Here is a 20,122-nt window from a genome sequence, read left to right on the forward strand (position 1 = left end):
ATCCATTGACCTACGCGTAATATGTTATCCATTGGCCTACGCGTAATATATTATCCATTACTCATGCGTAGTATATTATCCATTGACCTACACGTAGTATATTATCCATTGACCTACGCGTAATATAATTATTCATTGACCTACGCGTAATATATTATCATTCCAAACTACAGCAGGAGAGGGCGCAGAGAAAAAGACAACGAAGGAATGGATGGTGTCAAGGGACGCCTGGCCAAACTCCAAGTAGGTGTACGTCTCTGCGCTCGAGATAGAGATGTAGTTGGGTTGTGTACAGACCTGTTACTTGGTAAAATCTCTTAGTCCTATTTCTTGGTCCAGTCCCAGACAGTCTAATGTCGCACATTCTTGCACTATCATGCAAATCTATGTATCGACACTGTTTTCGTTTGCGATCCTGTCCGTGCCTACTTTATTGGCCTAAACCCCTAAACCCCGCTAGGTTTTCTGAGTTCGAGAACCACTTGAATGTCTGAGTCTATGCTGCACTTGTGCACGTCTTGGTAGTTCACACAAACCTGTTCCACCCCGATACAAGAAGATCCAGCTGTTTCCCAACCAACTAACATCCATTCATTCAATCACGCATAACACACCACTTATCCCTTTGCAGGCACCCATTGCGACCTAGGCCTCTCCCCCACCTATGGCGTATAATCTGGTGATTTTTTTTGGATATTTTTTGGATGGATTCACAGCCTACGTCTCCCTCCCCCCCCCTCCCCCTAAAATGTTTCAGAAATGGATCGACCTTCCCTAATTTAATATGTTTGCTGGGCAATTTTCTGTCATCATTGCACCTGCCGGGGCCATCTAAGGATTGAAACTCCATTGACCCTAATAAAACCACTATATAAGTAAATCGATTGACATCAGCGTAGGGTTTTTCATTTAATTTAGCAAATGTGTATAGCCTTTTTATCCTTGCTACCCATGCGTGTATATTATTTCCTCATTGAAGCTACACTTGAGGCCGGTGGGTTCAATATACTCCAATCAGGGCGTGTTGAAGCCAGCACTACTATCGGCCGTTGCAGGTATACGGTAGTTGCTGGGTTCATATGTTAAATTGGCATTCTACGCCACTGTAAAGGCACTACTGCGGAGGCTGCTCTCTGGCATATCTATTAAAGAAATGATATTTAGGTAGATCATTTCGAAACACCCAGCACGTTTCTATGTCTCATAGTGGCAATTGAAGACTGAAAGACATACTTTGTATCCGTCAATTCGAGGCGTGGTGTTTTTCTAGTGACGTGGGTTTGATAGCAGAGTGCTATCTCACTTGAACGCGCTGAACATCGGTTGTTATATTCTGAAGCTTGCATAGTAGGTTGTATTTATTTGTTTATTCCTTAGCGAAGGTAATTGTCCTTCGACTGTGTCCGGATCAGTTGGTATTGGTTGGCGCCTATAGGTATCAGGGCTGTGTAGTTGATGTAGTAGGAACGGTACGTTGTTGTTCCTTGGAGGAATTCACAACGATCTGTGTTCGCGTTCCCGTTACCCTGAGCTTCCGTGGGCTTTCTGAGAGATTACAGGAGTTGATGTATTTCTGAATACGCTAACAACGTTTTACGCCATCAGTTCGAGAGTAATGCCACACAACGTCACGTCATCAACTCTGAGGCACCAGGTTTATCTTTCAATTCGGAGAGTTCATTCAACCCAGAACAGATGAGGGGTTCGGGCCACTAAGCTCACCAGGATGAAGTTCTCCGCACCCCATGTAAACAAATTATACATGTCAAATACCTCCATATTGGATATAATCATCACAAAATGAATCAGATGGAGAAGAGATCTCTACTACTCAATCCTTGTCCACTTATAGTCTAGCAATTCCCCACTACTTTGCCGATTACCCTATGGATTCCTCTCGACCTTTCTGACCTCAACTATCACTAGACATTCCTGGTTTACCCCCGCCAACTGTTTCAGGATCGACCCACTACCTGTGCCCATGTGGAGCAGCATGATATCTCGTGTTTAGAAAACCCTAAAACCCTAAAACCCTAAAACCCACTACCTGTGTCCATGTAGAGCGGCAGAATATTTTATGTCTCCCTGCATGTGTTTACAAGATATCAGTGTGTTTGAGGCGCTGGCTTTTGTCGCCCAACACATTAATAATACCCAAGGTCCAATACTACATTCCCGAGATGTCCTTGTTGCTATTTTGGAAGGTCCGTAGAGGTCGTGGACATCTTCGTCTCCGCCGTTTAAACCGGATGATACAAGAACATCTGAATTGTTCATTTTTGGGAGGTTTCCTCTTCTTCTAAATACATGTTCTGGCGACATACCTGCTGGTACTTAACCAGGCACAATCATGAGCCTCTTCACCCAACCAGATCGTGCTAATTATCATGGACAATTGCGTCATCTTGACTATAAAGTTATGACAAACCGAGGTTTCCGGTTCGTACTCTTTTGCGTCGATGAGCATACCTGGCAAGCACGTTGCGTCCTTTTCGCCATAATGAGAAAACAATTTACGATGTCTCAACTTTGCTCCAAAATCGACCTAAACACTTGATGGCATGGGTACATGCTTTCGTGACCAAGATAACCCTTTGTAATTAATGAGTTCCTGTATAATATTGTGTGACTCAGAAGGTACCAAATAACATCATTGTACATCTGGAATTACCGCAGTAATTGGACAAGTTGAAAAGCTGGTTGATACGTTTCTTGAGTAATATCGACAGGGCTACCAATCCACCTGGGATTTGAAATCCTGGGAATTTATCCTTAATGTTAACTCCAGCATCAACTCGGGGACGAACATTGCATCCTACACCTTGATTACGGGTTGTACCTTTCATCATGCTTCCTTCAGGAGGCTTCAGTCCATCTTCAATCTATCTACGCAATCCGACGAACATCGTGTACTTTTGATTCCGACTCTTACCACACTGGATTATGAAGTGCTGAGATATTTGGCCGCCCATGCTAACCGCCATTGTCATGATGCCCTCATATTTGCTATCGGTCGAAAGATAATGTATCGACGAAAATTATATCTCCACTGCTATTCTCTGGGAAGACCCTGTTACTGTCACTTCTCGTGATCCATGTGGACAAGGCACCTTAGGCGGAGATGAGATCGTTTCAAGACCGGGCCAGAGGACCAGGAACAGATAGTAAAATAGGTAATTGAATAAGATAGTATAAAATCCTATCCAACGTCATCACAATTTGGGGTCTAAGGGACCAAAACCATAAATACGCATATTTTCATATTACCCGCTGCTAAAGAAAACTTTTTCGCACAGGAACGTAATAAATTAATACATCAGGCGCGCCGTTCGCGACGGCACTTCTGATTGAGTTCACTTTAATTCAGACTTAACAATCTTTATGTAAAGATATACTCGGTGTTGACTACACTGCTAAGTGACCGAACTGTTGTATTTATTACACTACGTTCTTTATAGGTATAGGGTATTATTTTTGTTTTACCACGATGAAGGGACATACTACTACGCCGCTACCTGAGGTGGTCAAGAAATCAAAGCCTGTGATCGGCTGTTTAAATGGCTGCTTAGAATTCATCGACATCTTTCTTTGATGTGTGCTATTAAGTGGAGAGACCTTTTTCCACTGATGAGCCGATACCCAATGATGAAGCTAAGGCAGTTCATGTTACGCTGGCCGACTAGCCTCTGAGGCTCAACACTCGATCTCTACGATACATAAAGTCTAACAAAGTATTGAACGGATTCCTGACCGGGTTGGTCACTGGAGATGCTAGCATATGTTGCAAAAAGCTACGAAGATTTGGCTACTTCGACTAAAACTTTGCAAACTTTGTCAATTTCCAACGGAGGGCGTCGACTCGACTCACGACAATGACACACTCTAGACGACGTCAGAGCATGATCATTCTATGTAACAGATAGCACAACCAGCACAACCAAGGTGAGTACCCGACTCAGACATGGATAACACCAACTCACAATCAACCTAACAAAGGAGCTAACGATATGTAACAATTAAGCCCAGTGAACTCCAGCATTGGTCGCACAAAGCCTGTTCCTCGGGTAGCTTCATACGATTTTGTGCACACAACTCGCAGGGAGCATATGTTGAAACATACTCAAAGCCGGGCACACGAATTTCCGATACCCAATGAGATGCCGACAGCACTTTGTGGCTCTGGCAGTAATCAGGAGTCGACAACAGTTCTTAAATTCCCTGGCAGACAGTATATAGAATCATAAAACGCTGCAAGCTAACAAAGCCTAAATATACATACATCACTGAATGAAAATGCAAGTCTTTCATCTTTTCCAACGCATGATGCAGACGGAAGAGAAGGGATACATAAAGAATGCACGAGCATTACAGGGTCTTATCCGACCATCTGATAAAACTATAAAAGGCATACTCAGCAACATCAGACAACCCGACACCAAAAGAATGGCCACCTAACCCACAAGGTAGTTATTATTTCAATAATTTGCATAAGACAAGACTATATGCACCTGTCGTAGACTGGCACAAGAATGCGCGATCTCGTAGTTGGCGAATAGCCTTTACAAAATGAAAGTTTTCTAAGGCGCTAACAAACGTTATCGTAGAGAACGAACAAATTACAAACTATGTCGTTTGAGGAAGCAACTGTCCAATATTCGACGCACACCAAAAAGGAATCGTAGGATAATGCATATCGACAGGTGTTGGCATGCATGAAGTCGAAGCCTACCGAATCACTAGACACACAGATTTGCGATTTCGAACCAAAGGTAAAACTCATGAATATGCGCAAGTATGAGAATTCGCTGCAGGTTCATTAATCTTATAGGTCAAGCTGCGGGTGCAGCGTACTATCGCGATATTCTTCGCATACATCCATATTGGCGAGACTACTCGTCCGAGAAGATGTGTGAAGTATTTGTGTGAGCATTGGCAAAGCGGAAGAAAATCGTCGGGAAAATATACCGCGACCATTGCAGATTCCAAATGGTCCACGTCCACGTTCGTGCCGATGCGATCACGTGAGCTAACCCGCTTGCCGCGTCAGCGTCAAATTCTCGTGTTCGGTGCGGATCATGCGAGCAGATGCTTCCCCAGGACCTTGGCATGTAAACCGCTGTCCCAGGCACTAGAACCCACCAGCCCATGCTAAAACCAAACGCACACAGTCTGGCGAGGCTCCTACACAACGTACATCTGCTACGGCACTTCGAAATGTGCGTCGCAGGTGCCAAGTAACAACTTCCGTCCTTGCGCTAACTGGGTGGACGGTGATCAAATACTAGTTCAAAGAGACGGGTGAGAATGAAGTGATATATATTCAACAATTGGTCGACGAGCCATACATGCATAGTAGATTGATAAACTCGGGTGTCTGACGTGAACAAGTGCGTGGTGTTTGGTACCAGCTAAGGATAGCTATATTTATTTCGCTAATAAGTTTTCCCGTACTTCTCGATTGGGTACAACACGCGTATCCAATACGGTACAGCAACCACCGAGTGTACGTTCGCGCTTATGAACATACCGGATAACATCGATATGGTATTGGATGTAGATATTATAAGTCACTTGTGATTTGGTCATACTGGTTTAGCATTTCATTTTTAAATATTAACCACAATATGAAACCGATCAATCCTGGAATGGCTCCACACCTGATCGAGCCAGATGATATCTCTGTCAGTCGTCAGCGACTGCGAGAATATCTTGGCACTAATGAGACTATATTGGGTGCGGATAGCTGTACATTATCAGATAATGATGTGTCTTTTCCGACACCACGAAGTAAGTTATTAGGCCTACGAAGACAGACACGTAATCTTGTATCGGAACACACGCAAAAATCACATGTATCAAAACAAGGTCACAAATGAACTAATGAGTTAGTGATCGAGCGTCGGACATCAACGTCGATTGTATGCCTTCCATTGCTGGTGTACCATCCTTTACACCGTAAGGAGAGCTCATCGATTTCCGTGCGTGTTTGGGCTCACAACAGGTTAACGCTCTCATCCCGGAAGATCATTACAGGCTACCTAATATCAACGAGATCACTAGCAGTTTAATAAGAAAGCGGTACAATACAAAATTTGATTTCTCGGTAGCATACCATCAATTGCCGTTACACGCTGACTTTAAGAATGTGTTTTTATTCACATGCAATAGCCAATATTGCTTGTTTATGTCATCACCATTTGGCTTGACAGCACTCACATCACAATTTCAGTGTCCGACTATTGATCTGATGGCGGGACTGGATGTACAATTTACGCCGACGGTCTAATCATTGCAACTGTAGACTATGATAAACACATTGCTACTGTCCAAGAGGTCATTCGACGCTTAACGAAGAATAGCCTCAAATCTAATCAGAACATCATTTTGCTGCGAAAGAGGTATTGGAACGATTTTTAATCGATTGACCACTATCAAGTTGTCCGTGGGATATTCCAACCGTACATATTAGGGTTGACGAATTTTCTTCACGAGCGCTTACTCAATTTTCACATAAAGTGGACCACTCCGGACTTTCTCTAAGCTTGTGCCAAAGGAATCGATCAGGCATCGTTGAAAACTGGGACACCAATTGCCATGGTAGATTAGATATAGGAAGCGATCGTGTCAGTAGTTCGTTTGTATTTTCCTGCTGACGGTGTGCCACTAGGCTTAGAAAACGAAGCTAGTAGTTTTGGCATTGGCGGAGCATTGTTTCAAATGATTAACAGCCAGAAATATTATTTGATAGTCTTCTCAAAGACACTCAACAAAGCAAACACATTCAACACCCTTGTATAAAAGAAACTATCGGCACTTGTAAATGCACTAGTACGCTTTCATGGTCATTTGATCGGACATCAATTTACCGTACACATAATTACAAATTGAATGTATGCTGCAACGATGGAACCACATCATTGTAGAATTTATTTTCATAATCACATATGTATCAGGTAAATTGAACAACCTATCAGACATGTGGAGTCGTGTTCATGAGGGTATGGCGGGTATTAACTTCCCAGCTGTATTCTTTACATCTTGTTGGAAGTTGTGCCCTTGTTTCTTTGATGAAGTTTAAACTCATTTTGGACCCAAAGATGTCTGTCGATGCTTTTACATTTAGCAACAACGCCCAGCTTCCTCAGTACCGGTGTTGTATAACAAGAATGGGGCGGCGTTCAAGTTCTTTTACTAAGCTTTACCCGGTTTTGAATACACCCACCAGTCATACACGCTCTGCAAGATAGTGCAAATGCCAAGATAGGATATATTGCTCAAAAATATATCGCTCGAAAATAGACCGCCCATAAGTATCCGGAACGCTTTTAGATCGACGATTACCCAGGTATGGGTGATTTGATTGTATGTGCATCGAAGAGCCTCAAGACGCCCAACAGCACCATCACAACTGAGGCCAAATTACATGCCTTTGCAGTCAGACAAATGCCTAGGAAGAAGCAGAATCACAATATTCCTTGGGATATTCTGCGAATCGCAGCAGTCAATTACCCTAATGTTAATGCTTTAAAAAATACTTACGTGGCGGTTAAGAAGCCTCGGCCTAATGCAGAGCTCGTAGCAGCAACTCTTTTCTGGCCCGAAGAGGTTGGCTTACTTAGATCCGAGGAAATAACACAAGTCGAAGAGCTCCTGTCGAATTCTGTTATAGCACTGACGTGCGCACAAAGGACCAACGAGTGGTTTAAACTGAGACAACGTATGATCACCGGTACTTTGGGTCAGCATTTAGCTAAAAAGTGCTCAGAAGCAAGAAAGCTCTTGGCTCGTGGTAAGAGGCAGATTGCAGCAGCCCTACCAGTAGTTGATAACTTTATAGATGGTCCAAGTCCTTGCCCGTATTAGTGATACACAAGATGGTAAAGGGCGTCAGATAGGAGAAGATGAGTTTGCTAGCATGGATGACGGTATTATTGGCGGTGACAACAACGATGATGATAGTGAGCACAGTGCGGATGAAGAAGCAGACAACGACTCTGACAATGAAGAGAATAGAAGTGATGAAGATGACACGCTTACGACGAATACTTCTGCAGATGTATGTTATCTGTAAGCATGTTGATTTGTGTGTTGCATTTTTAAAACTTTCCAAACTTTCATCAAAATACTTTTTAATATCACCATAGGGACCTCCATCTGATAGCAACCTACGGAAGGTCGCTAGCAAAATCATCGACTCATCATTTGGCCGACACTTTTCATCTGAGGCCATGAAGATTGGAACCAAGAACGAGTCGTTTATATTAGCCCTCTTATTCAAACAAAAGGTGATACAATCTATTTTTGATATTGGTTTGGTGCGGATGAAAATGTGTCCATGGATTGGAGTGTCGGCAGATGGTGTGGCAATATTATGTCCTCCGTCCGCACGACAATATACTGTTACGAGTAGCGTGGAGATCACAACTGTTGTCGCTCACGGCACAATCAATAAGCGCAGCGCGATTGCACGTAAATATGGTGTCTACTTCACATGCACTGTAGGGGACGACAACATCTGATAGCGACCTACGGAAGGCCGCCCGCAAAACCATCGGCTCATCATTTGGCCGACACTTTTCATCTGATGCCATGAAGATTGGAACCAAGAACGAGTTGTTTATAGTAGCCCTCTTATTCAAACAGAAGGTGATACAATCCATTTTTGATATTGGTTTGGTGCGGATGAAAATGTGTCCATGGATTGAAGTGTCGGCAGATGGTGTGGCAATATTGTGTCCTCCGTCCGCACGACAATATACTGTTACGAGTAGCGTGGAGATCAAAACTGTTGTTGCTCACGGCACAATCAATAAGCGCAGCGCGATTGCACGTAAATATGGTGTCTACTTCACATGCACTGTATAAGACGACAAATGGTTTGATGCAGTAATGTATGCTTATCGCGGTCAAGTAATACATCAGGCTATGGTTCTGAAACTCGAGTATGTGCTGCTTATGTTTGCAACGATGAACAGGATATTATATCAAGTTCTAATTAGAGTTCCAGAAGAAGTTATGTCTACATATTTCAAAACTCTAGACAAGTACAATAAGGTACTCGACTGGGCACATGATGGGAAGAGTTGTCCAGACTATTTCATTGATTATGATATTTTAGTGAACTCACATCTACCTCTTAGGCGCGCGATTCATGAAAGGGTGAAAACAACGGGTGTATTTTATCCTCTCAATGATATTAAGTCTGGGATTGCTAAATTATATAGCATAATGAAGCCAGGCGTAGACAAAAGCACGCAATACACTCAAAGATTATATGTTCCTAACACACAGATGAACTTCCAGCAACGGTTAGTTGTTTTTGAGCAGATTTTTATCAATGCATTCACGGTAACTAGCAATGACGACAATGAGAACTGGAACCTTTAATCATTTAGAAAGAAATGTACAAAGGCACTACCATTAACTAAGTTTGTTGAACAGGTTTGTACAAGTTTATTAGGAAAGACAGCGATAGCACGAGAGCGGCATGAAGAGGGGGTGGTTGCTGCTGCCGATATGCGAGCATAGGAAGATGCTAGATTCATAATCAATAGTTTCAATAGCTATATAAGTGGGCCAGTTGTAAATATGAGTGGTGAGGAAGTTGCACAACGTATTGCAAGATTGGAGAACTACAGAATCTGTGAAAAATTCTGTAAGGATGATCGCCTTAATGCAATGCGGATTGACAGTGGTGCACATGAAATTGGCATGGTAGGTATTGAAGGCCCAGCAGCCACCAGAAAGCACGGTACTATTGATCGTAATCGCTACCAAAAATGCTGCGTTCAAGGGTGTAAAAATCTTACTGTGCAAATTTGCACACGTTGTCAAATGCGTTTGTGCGTCAAAGTTGTAAAAGGGAAACGGAGGACTTTCTTCGACCTATTTCACAACATAAATCATGATGGTAGCCTACAGCATTTTTGAAATATCAGTGAATAAACAATCAATACAAACCGTTTATTATTCGTATCATAGCTATTTATAAACACGTAATATAAATGAGATGTGTTAAGACTGCGACCACTATGCCCGCGATCGGGTCTTGCGACCACTATGCCTGCGACTCTCGACTGCGACCACAAAGTCCGCCGCTCTCGCCTGCGACCGATGATACAAAATGTTTTTATTGTTATACCTACGGAGAGAGTTAAAGAGTATCGGAGTGACAGAGTAGTAATAGTATTATTATAAATACCTACCGTGCAACCGACACCAACCGACACCCTGTAACCCTTTCAAATTAAAGAAAGGGAGAAATATATAAATGAGACATGCCGTTGAGAATTATTTGTCATTATTGAATGAGAAAGAACGATGTGCCACTAATGTACCGGCATGGTGTGGCACATGGGCTTTGTGTAACTAGGTATGTACTATTCATTGTCTGTCGAAAGAATGTATCAACAAAAAGGGCAATTCATAATCATGGTCTTATACTCATAATTGGACTTTTTATGTTTCCACCGTTCTCAGATTTGTCGATTGAGTATGCAAGGAAGGAAGAAGAGCTTGTGACGTACAGGTATAATATGCTGTATATTCTTTCATATATCATTCCGATTGTTAAATTGGTGTCATTCCCTGTCTCACTGGCATATATTACTTGTATTCACTCTCAGACACCCTGAGCAACATATCCGAATGCTTCTGGAAATGTGTAATGGACCGTTGTAAGAGAACGGAAGGCAGTTCCGTTGGATGTGAAATCAGGAAATGGAAGGCCGTTCCGTTGAATGAGAAATCAGGGAATGGAAGGCCGGTCCGTTGAATGAGAAATCAGGGAATGCAAGGTGAGAAATTAAGAGCATGGCAGATGAGAAATTAGAGGATGGAAGAAGGCCGTTGGATCTGGAATGGAAAGGCATGTGGATCTGCAATTTTGAATTAGTGAGGCCGATGGTTCGCGAGTATAGCTCCCTAGCAAGTACTATATTCGATTTACGTTTTAGGGTTTTAGGGTTTTTAGGGTTTTAGGGTTTTAGGGTTTTATAAAACCTGATACTCGGTGAAATTCTCGTCTGTGTATGATGTATACCTACCACTCGTATGTTTCATACCCGTGGGCTTCGTACTCTTAGGCACCTCCGACCCCTGCATATCCTCAAATATCACATCATCTTTCTGCACGCCTCCTAACGCAGAACTGTCGTAGCCTCCTGCGTTGATAAATCAGCAAGGTGTCTTGACATTTGCATGAGGCTGGTAATGTAAGTTGCAGTCGAGTCTGCATCTCTAGATTGTAGAGTCCGAATTGCAGCTTCAAAGTGCCTTGTACAGCTTTCTCGTGTTCCCGCACTTAGGGCTGCGATAATCTTATCCTTGACAGTACCACCGTAGAGACCCTTCAAGTTCTTGTGAATGTTTTGCTTGATATAATACCTGTCCGAGAAGAAAAACTGCGCCGGACTTACATCCGCCTGACTCAGGAACCCGTCGGCGAACACGATTTTCGTCTTGAGTGGCGCCCCTGGCCCATGACTCAAAGATCTCTGTAAACTATCGAGAGTTATGTGTGGCTTTAGTTTCCATATAGAATAACATAACACCAAAGTGTTTGATCATGCCATCATTTCCCGGTCCTACCATAATGACCAATTGGCAGCCGCAGGTATTGTTGCCCATGTGTCGAGTGTCTATACACACAATACCTCCGTATTTGGCATAAGATTGCCTCATCGTATAGTAAGACGCGGGCATAAGACGCGGGCACACTCAAAATACACTAAACTTTGAAATTAACGATTTTCATCAACTTTATTACTATACGAAGGCACGCAACCCTGATACTTACGCGTTCATCGTTTCTTCGCATTCCCGCATTCTCAAAAATTCATTCATAACATCATCAGGTATCCGTTCATTCTCTGCAAACGGCGAGGATCTTTCATAAAACCCCGGCAAAGCAGTCCTCATGTCGCCTAAAATATTTTTACTTTCACCAGTTTCTACTCCCCATTTGATCGCTCTCTGTATGAATATAAGACGCAGGCGATGAAAGCAGATATAAGATGCTAGCGAAAGACACAGATATAAGACGCAGGCGACAGACGCAGATACAAGACGCAGGCGAAAGACACAGATATAAGACGCAGATACAAGACGCAGGCGAAAGACACAGATATAAGACGCAAGCGTAAAACGCAGATATAAGACGCAGATATTATATTTTTTAACTGTGAGACGCAGACATAAGACGCGAGTGAAAAACGCAGATATACGTCGCAAGCGACAGACGCAGATATAAGGCGCAAGCGAAAAACGTAGATATAAGACGCAAGTGAAAAACGCAGATATAAGACGCAGGCGACAGACTCAGGTATAAGACGCAGATATCATATTTTTTAACTGTGCATTAACATACGAGTTTGATATTTCTGATGGTCTGCGCATTGATGACCACATTATCTGGATACAACTTCATAAGAGCCTTCTTGAATTCATTGGCGGGGCAATGGTGTATCGACAAAGGAAGAAGAGTGTTCTTAGTCTGAGAAAAGGGAATGGAAGATTTACATTAGTGGATTATGATAATCGATAATAGATAAAACGACAAAACGTTATCCTAAAATATACAATAGGTTTAACGCACTCACCTGTATTAGACAATAGGTTTAATGCACTCACCTGTTTTAGACAATAAGTTTAACGCACTCACCTGTTTTAGACAATAGGTTTAACGCACTCACATGTACCCGAAGGCGTCGAAACTGAATAGTTTACCACTCGCTGTATGTGCTGCAGCAGCTTGAATATCACTAGGATGACATCATCCCGTGTGCCTAAAGGAGCGGTACCCTGGTCGTACCCACCCAGTGTACTTTGTGCCTTTTTTGAACTCAACATCCACTTTCCCTTTTGGTGCCTTTGTATGCAGCAAATCAATCTAACATGCATATGGATAATACATCAAAATTCGATAATTTAGCAAGTGTACAGTTATCGTGCACATAATGATGGTCGCAAGGAGCTTATAATAGTAAATGTTAGCAAAGCTTACCCATAGGAGGTCACAACATATAAATTTGACTTACCACAAACTTGCAACCGCACTTAATTGATACTCTAGAACGTCTTTGTGGTAATTGATTTTCATTTGCAACTTTTGATTACTCGCATCTCTTCTCATTCCGAGCCTCCTTTGGCTAACCAGATCTGCTACTCTTTATGGCTGTTTAAAAGAAAAAGACGATACTCGGTTAAGACGCAGATATAAGACACATATATACGACGCAGGCGACAGACGCAGATATAAGACGCAGATATAAGACGCAGGCGACAGAAGCAGATACAAGACGCAGGCTGCACACGAAAATATATGACGCAGGCGAAAGGTTAAAACTGAATAGATTCGTTTACAAGAGGCATGTAATATGATAATCAACTTCACCAACTAACCCGCATTGCCCTGTTTTGAAATACTTTGACTGGTGACCAGAATCCTATGATTCCTTCCAAGATCTTTAGCCAACTGTAGAGCCTTGGGGTAGCTTTCAAAATTCCTGTGCTGGTGATACACCATCTCCCAATAATATCCCAATTTTTGTCATTATTATCTGGTTTATATTCGTATTCACGAGTTATAGCACGGTCCCAAGCGGTGATGTCCGGTACAAATTCTGGCCATTTTCTGCGACGGGCATTATCTGGATCTGAGTCACCGGAATCCTTCCCACTGCGACTATCGATCTGGGAGCTAGGAGAATCATGCTCTCTTCCTCTCCAGACCCTCGATCATCGACGTGTGCACTTTCATCCAAATCCAAATCCAAATTGTAATCTAAAACTGAAGCACTACCACCATAAGTTGTATCACCATCCCAATCTTTCGAGCGTTCTTTCTCATAGACTTGTTCGTCGGAGAGGTCCTCTTCCCAAATGTGATCTGCGATGACTGTTGTACCCGCTAACTTCCTCATAATCTGTATCTGTTTTACCAACTCCGGGTCTACGTTCGACATCAAATTTTCCTCATCTTTCTCCTGCCCACCTTTTAAAAATCCAGGCGGTAAAGGTAGTTGCGCCAGCCACTTCTTTTTCACTATGGTCTGTTCACTGTCCTTATATTACAATTCTTCGTCTGACATTGGTCGCTCTAATGGTGGACCAGTCAAGTCTATAATGGTTTCCCTTTTGACATCCTCCCTATACGAATGTATACAGTAAAACGCAGGTAAAAGGCGCATACAATAGTCGCATAAAGAAAACGCATGCAATAGCCGCATAAATAAGACGCATACAATAGTCGCAAAAAAAAATTAAGATGTATGCAATAATAGTCGCAAAATAAATAAATAAGATGCATGCAATAGTTGTAAAACTCGCTTTTCGTGGCTCACTTGCTACTATCTATATTACTATGTTATAAAAACGAAATTGATGTTTAAAGAATGTGTTTTGAACTCAATAAAATAAAGTTAGGAATGAGCCATATCGTTGGCAGAAATTGTCATATATAATTATATGATCAATTTCGTGTTTGTTCACGAAGCGGACGTCCAGGCGAATGACGTTATTCATATGTGAACATAACACTTAAGCCAAATATAGCAAGATTTATTTATAGATTTCTAAAATAATATTACAGAAGGGTTTTCTATAAAATAACCCAGTTTATAATTATAGAAGGTTTTTCCATATTATAACCTGATTTATATTTATAATTTTTCTATAAATCAACTTAGTTTTTATAAATACATTCCTTTCTCTTTAGAAAAAAAATAAAAATAAAATAATTGTCGTTTTTAAATATACGACCACCAGCTCTGCGTATACGTTCGGGGGAATTTTTTTAGGGTTTGGGTTTTAAAAACCCTAAAAAAACTCTAAAAACCCTAAGTCACCGGCTGGTAGTATTATGGATTTGGCCCAGGTAATCTCACTAGCCATTTATGGTGAGTTAGAATAAGGGTAAAAAGTATGTATCATACATATAAACATCCCTTAGTCACTATAGAAGAAGTGGTTATAATATCTTTATTTATATATTATGTATTATAAGCTTCTACCACTATTGTCAGTTTTGGTCTATCAAGGCGATATTAACGCCTTAAAGTAATTAAACGCTTAGGTTAAGTCTAAGTATAATTAAATTCAATGTAAATAAACGAAATTAGTCTTTTAGTAAAGTTAGGTATGCCTCGTGAAAACAGCAATACTCTGAGGGATTGTGAGGCTCAGACATTGCCTATATATAATCCTCTCAGTACTGTATTCGCCGAAGGGATTTTATTTAGTGTTTCGTTGTCGCTCTATTAGAAACTATGATATGTTTCGTTGGGGCGAATCCGAGAGACTCATAAAATCCTATCTTTAGAAGAAAAAAAGAAAAGAAAAAAATACTCTTGATGTCCATAGTTATTGTATTAACCAATAACTTGCCACTTATCAAGAATTACCGACTTAGCCTTCATCAGAATGGCACATCTGGTTGGCTGAACAAAGGATAAACTAAGGAACGCTAATAGTCCTTAGAAACATATGTTCGGTTGAGCCATCTCGCTACCGAAGTATTCAGATATAAACAGATTTGGAGAGTAAATATAGTTCTATTAATAGAACTAGACCAAATCTTATGTTTGGTATTTTACTGGGGCCTTTTAATGGCCTGGTCCAAATATCTGATATGTAAAATGGAGGTATTTAATTAATAAAACCGTTAAAAAACCATTTAAGGAAAACTTAAGTTTAGTACGTTTATATTACAAGATTCTAATGTGGAGGACCGGCTTTTACACAGCCCCCACCCAGTTTTGAGACCCAAGAAAAGCAAGTTGCGCACTCAAGCTGATTATGGGTCAAAAAGCGAGAAAGGAAAACGGGTCGAAAACATTAAGTAGCATAAGATATAGTTAATGTTTCTCAGGCGGACAAGTTAAGCATTCACGGTTACCCTGTGAGTTTCGGGTTTAGGTCCAGTAGGTCCGTGGTGGTCGACTGGATGTTTCAGTAAAGCTCGGGATAAATGCTGTTGGCGGGTAAGTTTTAACTTCCGTGCCTTCAGACGATGGAGACATGCTATCTTTTTCAGCCTGTGACTTATGTAAGCGTTTACGCCATTTTCTGCTATAGACCTTTAAATAGTCCTGATTGTCAAAAGCGTCTGAAGTTAACTCAGCGATTGTACCGTCTATAAAGCGTGTACGATAGTATGTATATCCTCCTTCATCCGTTCTCCATATAATATCTTTGAATTCGGAGCGGTCAAGAGGTGCAGTAGAATCACGTCTTCTTGCGAGAATAACCTCAGTAGTCGGAATTCGACTAGTGCCTATATTTAAAGCACTGGAACCGTCGGGATTATTAACTTCATAGGTTCCACTTTTAGTGTGGGCTACAAAGATTATATATGGTTCTATCCATTTCGATGTTAGTACATTAGCATCGGAATTACGTTGACGGATGTTACCTCTGTCTCCAACCTGATACTCTGCAACCTTTTTGGTAGCATTCCATCTATTTTGCTTTTTTAATAAGGCCACATTTCGTGTCTCTCGCAAGCAAGGATATACAACGTTGTGTATGCGTTGTACCTTCTCGAACCATGGTAACTCATGGTGATCAGATTCGTCCTTGTTAACGGGTATTTGTAACTCACTATATCTGCCACGAAAATAGTGAGCGGGTGTTGTTCCTGTAACCGGATCAGCACACTCGTTCATCTGTATTTGTACCCACTTAAGGTAGTACGGCCAATCATCTGCATCATCCGTTAATGCAGTACGTAAGAAGAACTTAGGTCTTCTGTGGCGCGTTTCATTAGCGCCTTGTGTTTGCGGTTTATATGATACACCCCTTGTATGTCACATGCCTGATACGAGTACTAATGATTCCATTACGTCATCGCAGAACTCACTACCGTTATCAGTGCACATTATACCTGGCCACCCGTGGTCAGCAAAGACTTGGTAACATAATTCTGCCACGGTCTGCGTGTTCTTATCCTTTAATGGATAGAGCAAGTTAAACCGTGACGCCACATCAAAGAAGTGGCATACGTAACGGTCGCCTGTGTGCTCGGACGTGGGCAGGTCAACCAGATCAATGATGACCCTGCGCCATGGAACATCTTCAGTCACACTCTTAAGCGGTGCGAACTCACAGCGCCTGATCTGATTGAGATCACAGTCTGTACATGACTGATATACTCTGACAACTAAAGGCCCATTTCGCTTAGCATCTTTAAGTGCGTCTACTACGTTCTGGTGCTTCAGCTTATGATTTTGCGTCAGGCAAGCAAGAATATTTTCATCATTCTGCTCCTCCAGAATAAAGGTAGGGTGTTGACAATCCACTTGCGTGGTTTTTAATACGACATATTATAGTATATCTCCAGGGCTCTACTTCCCTATTTAAATATATTGGCTCCCATTGTATCATACTTATTAATTTATTGAGCCATGGATCTTTACTCCGTAATGGGCAACACAACGTGATGGTAGCTTTATGTGTATGAACATAATTTAATAGCTGGGCAATTAACTGTCATGGTGGATTAGCCCACGCATTATGTTTGGAGAGGTCTATTTGAAAGGTGTCTCCCAAAGGATGATTTAAAGTCCTGTAATTCGATAGTTGTGCATTATGATGTGCAGCAAATATATCTATGGTATGTGGCTCAAATATCTTTTGAGCCAGTTCAAACCACCTGGGATTGCACTTCCAGTCAGTGGCTAGTAACTCACGTACGGATTTATTAAAGTCCGGTACGAAGCGTGATAGCATATCCGGTAAATGGTTATGTATTCCTGGCAGATGTTTTATATCAAAATATATTGTATCATGTCGGAAGTGTGTTAGAGCTGCCATTATAGCTAATAGCTCTTGTTTAACGGTTGGGTAATTCAACTGTGAAGCATTCATTGCTTGACTAAAGAATTGTATATATCTAGATTTGTCATCTATAACCTGATATAATACTTCTCCTAAGGCTAAGTCGGAGGCGTCCGTTGCTATTTCAAACGACACGCCATCGACTGATCCTTGTACAACTGGGGCTTGTTGGACTGCGTGTATGAGCGCTTTAAATACGTTATCACACTTTTTAGTCCACAAGTCTCCTAGTTTGCCTTTATGACATCTTAAGTGTCCAATAGGTTTAAGGTAATCAGCTAAGTGTGATACTCGATCTGAAAAGAAGTTTACAAATCCACACATGCTGTTAATATCTCTTCCTGTAGTTAGTGTTTGCCAATCTAACAGGCATTCTACCTTAATTTCGCTCATGGCAAAATAACATTTCTTCTCGTTAACCTTGAAGTTTTGTTGGTTGAGTCTCTGAAGGACTCGTCTGACTAAAGCGACATGTTCGCTTTTAGTCTTAGCAAAGACGACTGTGTCATCTATATGGACTTGCACGTTAGGCATGTCTGCAAACATTTCCTCCAATACTTGTAGGAAGAATGCTGGTAAAAAGTGTAACCCGAAAGGTGCACCTCTGAGTCTGTATTATTTACCTTTCCACGTAAAACTAAGGTATTTACGATGTGGTTCATATACCCTGCATTAGACGGTATCCTTGTGTAAGGTCTATAGGTGTAAATACTGTAGCACCTTCCATCCTTCGCAGTAGCTCGTTAATACGAGGGAAGTGAAAGCTATGAGTCGGCAATAATTTATTTATCGGACTCATATCTAAACATACTCTGACTTTCTTAAACGATCTGTCAGAGTTATGTTGGTCTACGGCTAGCAGTGCCAAGTTAACTGGCGTCCGTTGATAGTTAATGTCTATCACTCCATCTGCTAGCCATTTTTCAACTTGTTCTTTTACCACAGCCTCGTGTCTCCAAGATACATAGCTCTTTGAGGGACACTTTAACTGTGTAAAGTCTACCCTGGTTAAGTCAAGGCTGACATATCCGTCGCTAAAACGGAATTTTTCCCAATCTGTGATCTTTATCTTCTTATTAACTAGAATCAGATCTATGACTTTGTTCGCAAAGTCAGGTATTAATGCCTTGACTGTGTCTGACGGTGGCTTATATGGATTCAGACAGTTATCGTCTGACTGATCCTTTAATGGATCTATGTTATTTGGTGACCAGTTACGGTTATACCTAGAGTTAGTAAATCGCGCATTCCGACTATAATGTCGTACTTCTGTGACATCTTAACTATCACAGCTTGGGTAGTGATACTCCTATCGTCGGTCAGGGAGATTTTAACATCTGTGGCCATGGTATCACACTTAAAAGTTTTATAATCAGCTATAATGAGGTGAGTTGCTTGTGTTCTTCTTTCGATATTCTTCATTAATGCAAAGCGATCGGATATACATGAAATTTCTGAACCAGGATCAATCAACGCAAGGATTTTGTTTCCATTACAGTATACAGGGATTATTACACGCTCATCTAAAGAGTCGTTGTATTGCCTGTGTATCGATTGTACCTGGTAGCACTTTCACTCCAACTTAATGTCGGGCTTTTTGTCACAAGACTTAGTGCGATAGCCATTGGTCTTCTCACACTTGTCGCACTTAATAAGAAAGTGTGTACAGGTGGATGCATGCCTGCCATTCCAATAACTGTTAGGGGTCAATTGGTACAAGTCATACCCACACTGTGCGTCGGCACATTTCTTAATCTCCTTAAATGGTGGTTCCCTGTTCTTCGCCTCCGCACGTGCCCATTTATTGGGTCACGTGGATAGAGTAGAGTCACGAGCACGTGTATGTTGGGGTCTCTCGTTTGAGGTCTGCCTGGATACGTACCCGTGATCGGTGTGCTCCCGCAGCTTCTTAACAGCCGCTTTCCCCTTTGATGTTACTCGGTGTGCTGGAAAAAGGGTGGATACAGTATCATAAAACTGTTCCCACGTAAGTCGGAATAGATTAAACTTTGTTTCATGTCCCTTGTCTTGAACTCAGTAGCGTGTTTACGTCGCAACTCGGCGTACAGGCTCTCACGGTCGTTATTCCCTATGTTATTACAGAACACGTGCATAACCAGGAACTCGTACTATCGCTGAGCCTTGTCCTTTGTTAAATCTGGACGCTTTAGGTCAGCATTTAACTTCAGAATATAACTCTGAATGGGCGTGTTCTCAACTGGTTCAGTTAAAATTGAACTCAGTCCTGTGCTACGCATGTCCTTACTTAATAAGAATGTAACCAACC

The 20,122-nt window shown here is 41.6% G+C and overlaps 4 protein-coding genes across 4 annotated transcripts in view; 2 read left to right on the plus strand and 2 right to left on the minus strand.

Moving 5' to 3' along the window:
• Positions 1-868, plus strand: part of SARC_07426 (hypothetical protein) — a gene marked incomplete at its 5' end in the record, with an annotated part of 2,870 nt that extends 2,002 nt beyond the window's left edge. Inside the window, 2 exons of the mRNA XM_014298627.1 lie at positions 174-243; positions 632-868. Of these exons, the coding sequence (XP_014154102.1) occupies positions 174-243; positions 632-649 (88 nt within the window). The remainder of the gene's footprint in view (positions 1-173; positions 244-631) is intronic.
• A 7,047-nt stretch (positions 869-7,915) lies between these two features.
• Positions 7,916-8,865, plus strand: SARC_07427 (hypothetical protein; the record flags this gene model as incomplete). The annotated part of the gene is made up of 3 exons (XM_014298628.1): positions 7,916-8,056; positions 8,145-8,285; positions 8,503-8,865. The coding sequence occupies 3 exons, from the start codon at positions 7,916-7,918 to the stop codon at positions 8,863-8,865; spliced, it is 645 nt and encodes a 214-aa protein (XP_014154103.1).
• Positions 8,866-10,980: 2,115 nt separating this feature from the next.
• On the minus strand, positions 10,981-13,058 carry SARC_07428 (hypothetical protein). The gene is made up of 5 exons (XM_014298629.1): positions 13,038-13,058; positions 12,727-12,889; positions 12,368-12,493; positions 11,798-11,973; positions 10,981-11,502 (listed from the first exon to the last, which is right to left on the minus strand). Exons 2-5 carry the CDS (start codon positions 12,847-12,849, stop codon positions 11,139-11,141), a joined length of 789 nt encoding a protein of 262 aa, XP_014154104.1. The 5' UTR covers positions 12,850-12,889; positions 13,038-13,058; the 3' UTR covers positions 10,981-11,138.
• Positions 13,059-13,583: 525 nt separating this feature from the next.
• SARC_07429 (hypothetical protein) lies at positions 13,584-14,061 on the minus strand (the record flags this gene model as incomplete). The annotated part of the gene is made up of 1 exon (XM_014298630.1): positions 13,584-14,061. The coding sequence occupies exon 1, from the start codon at positions 13,962-13,964 to the stop codon at positions 13,584-13,586; it is 381 nt and encodes a 126-aa protein (XP_014154105.1). The 5' UTR covers positions 13,965-14,061.
• Positions 14,062-20,122: the final 6,061 nt, after the last annotated feature.

The sequence above is a fragment of the Sphaeroforma arctica genome (genome assembly GCF_001186125.1).
Source record: "Sphaeroforma arctica JP610 unplaced genomic scaffold supercont1.589, whole genome shotgun sequence".
In the NCBI taxonomy this organism is placed as follows: Eukaryota; class Ichthyosporea; order Ichthyophonida; genus Sphaeroforma; species Sphaeroforma arctica.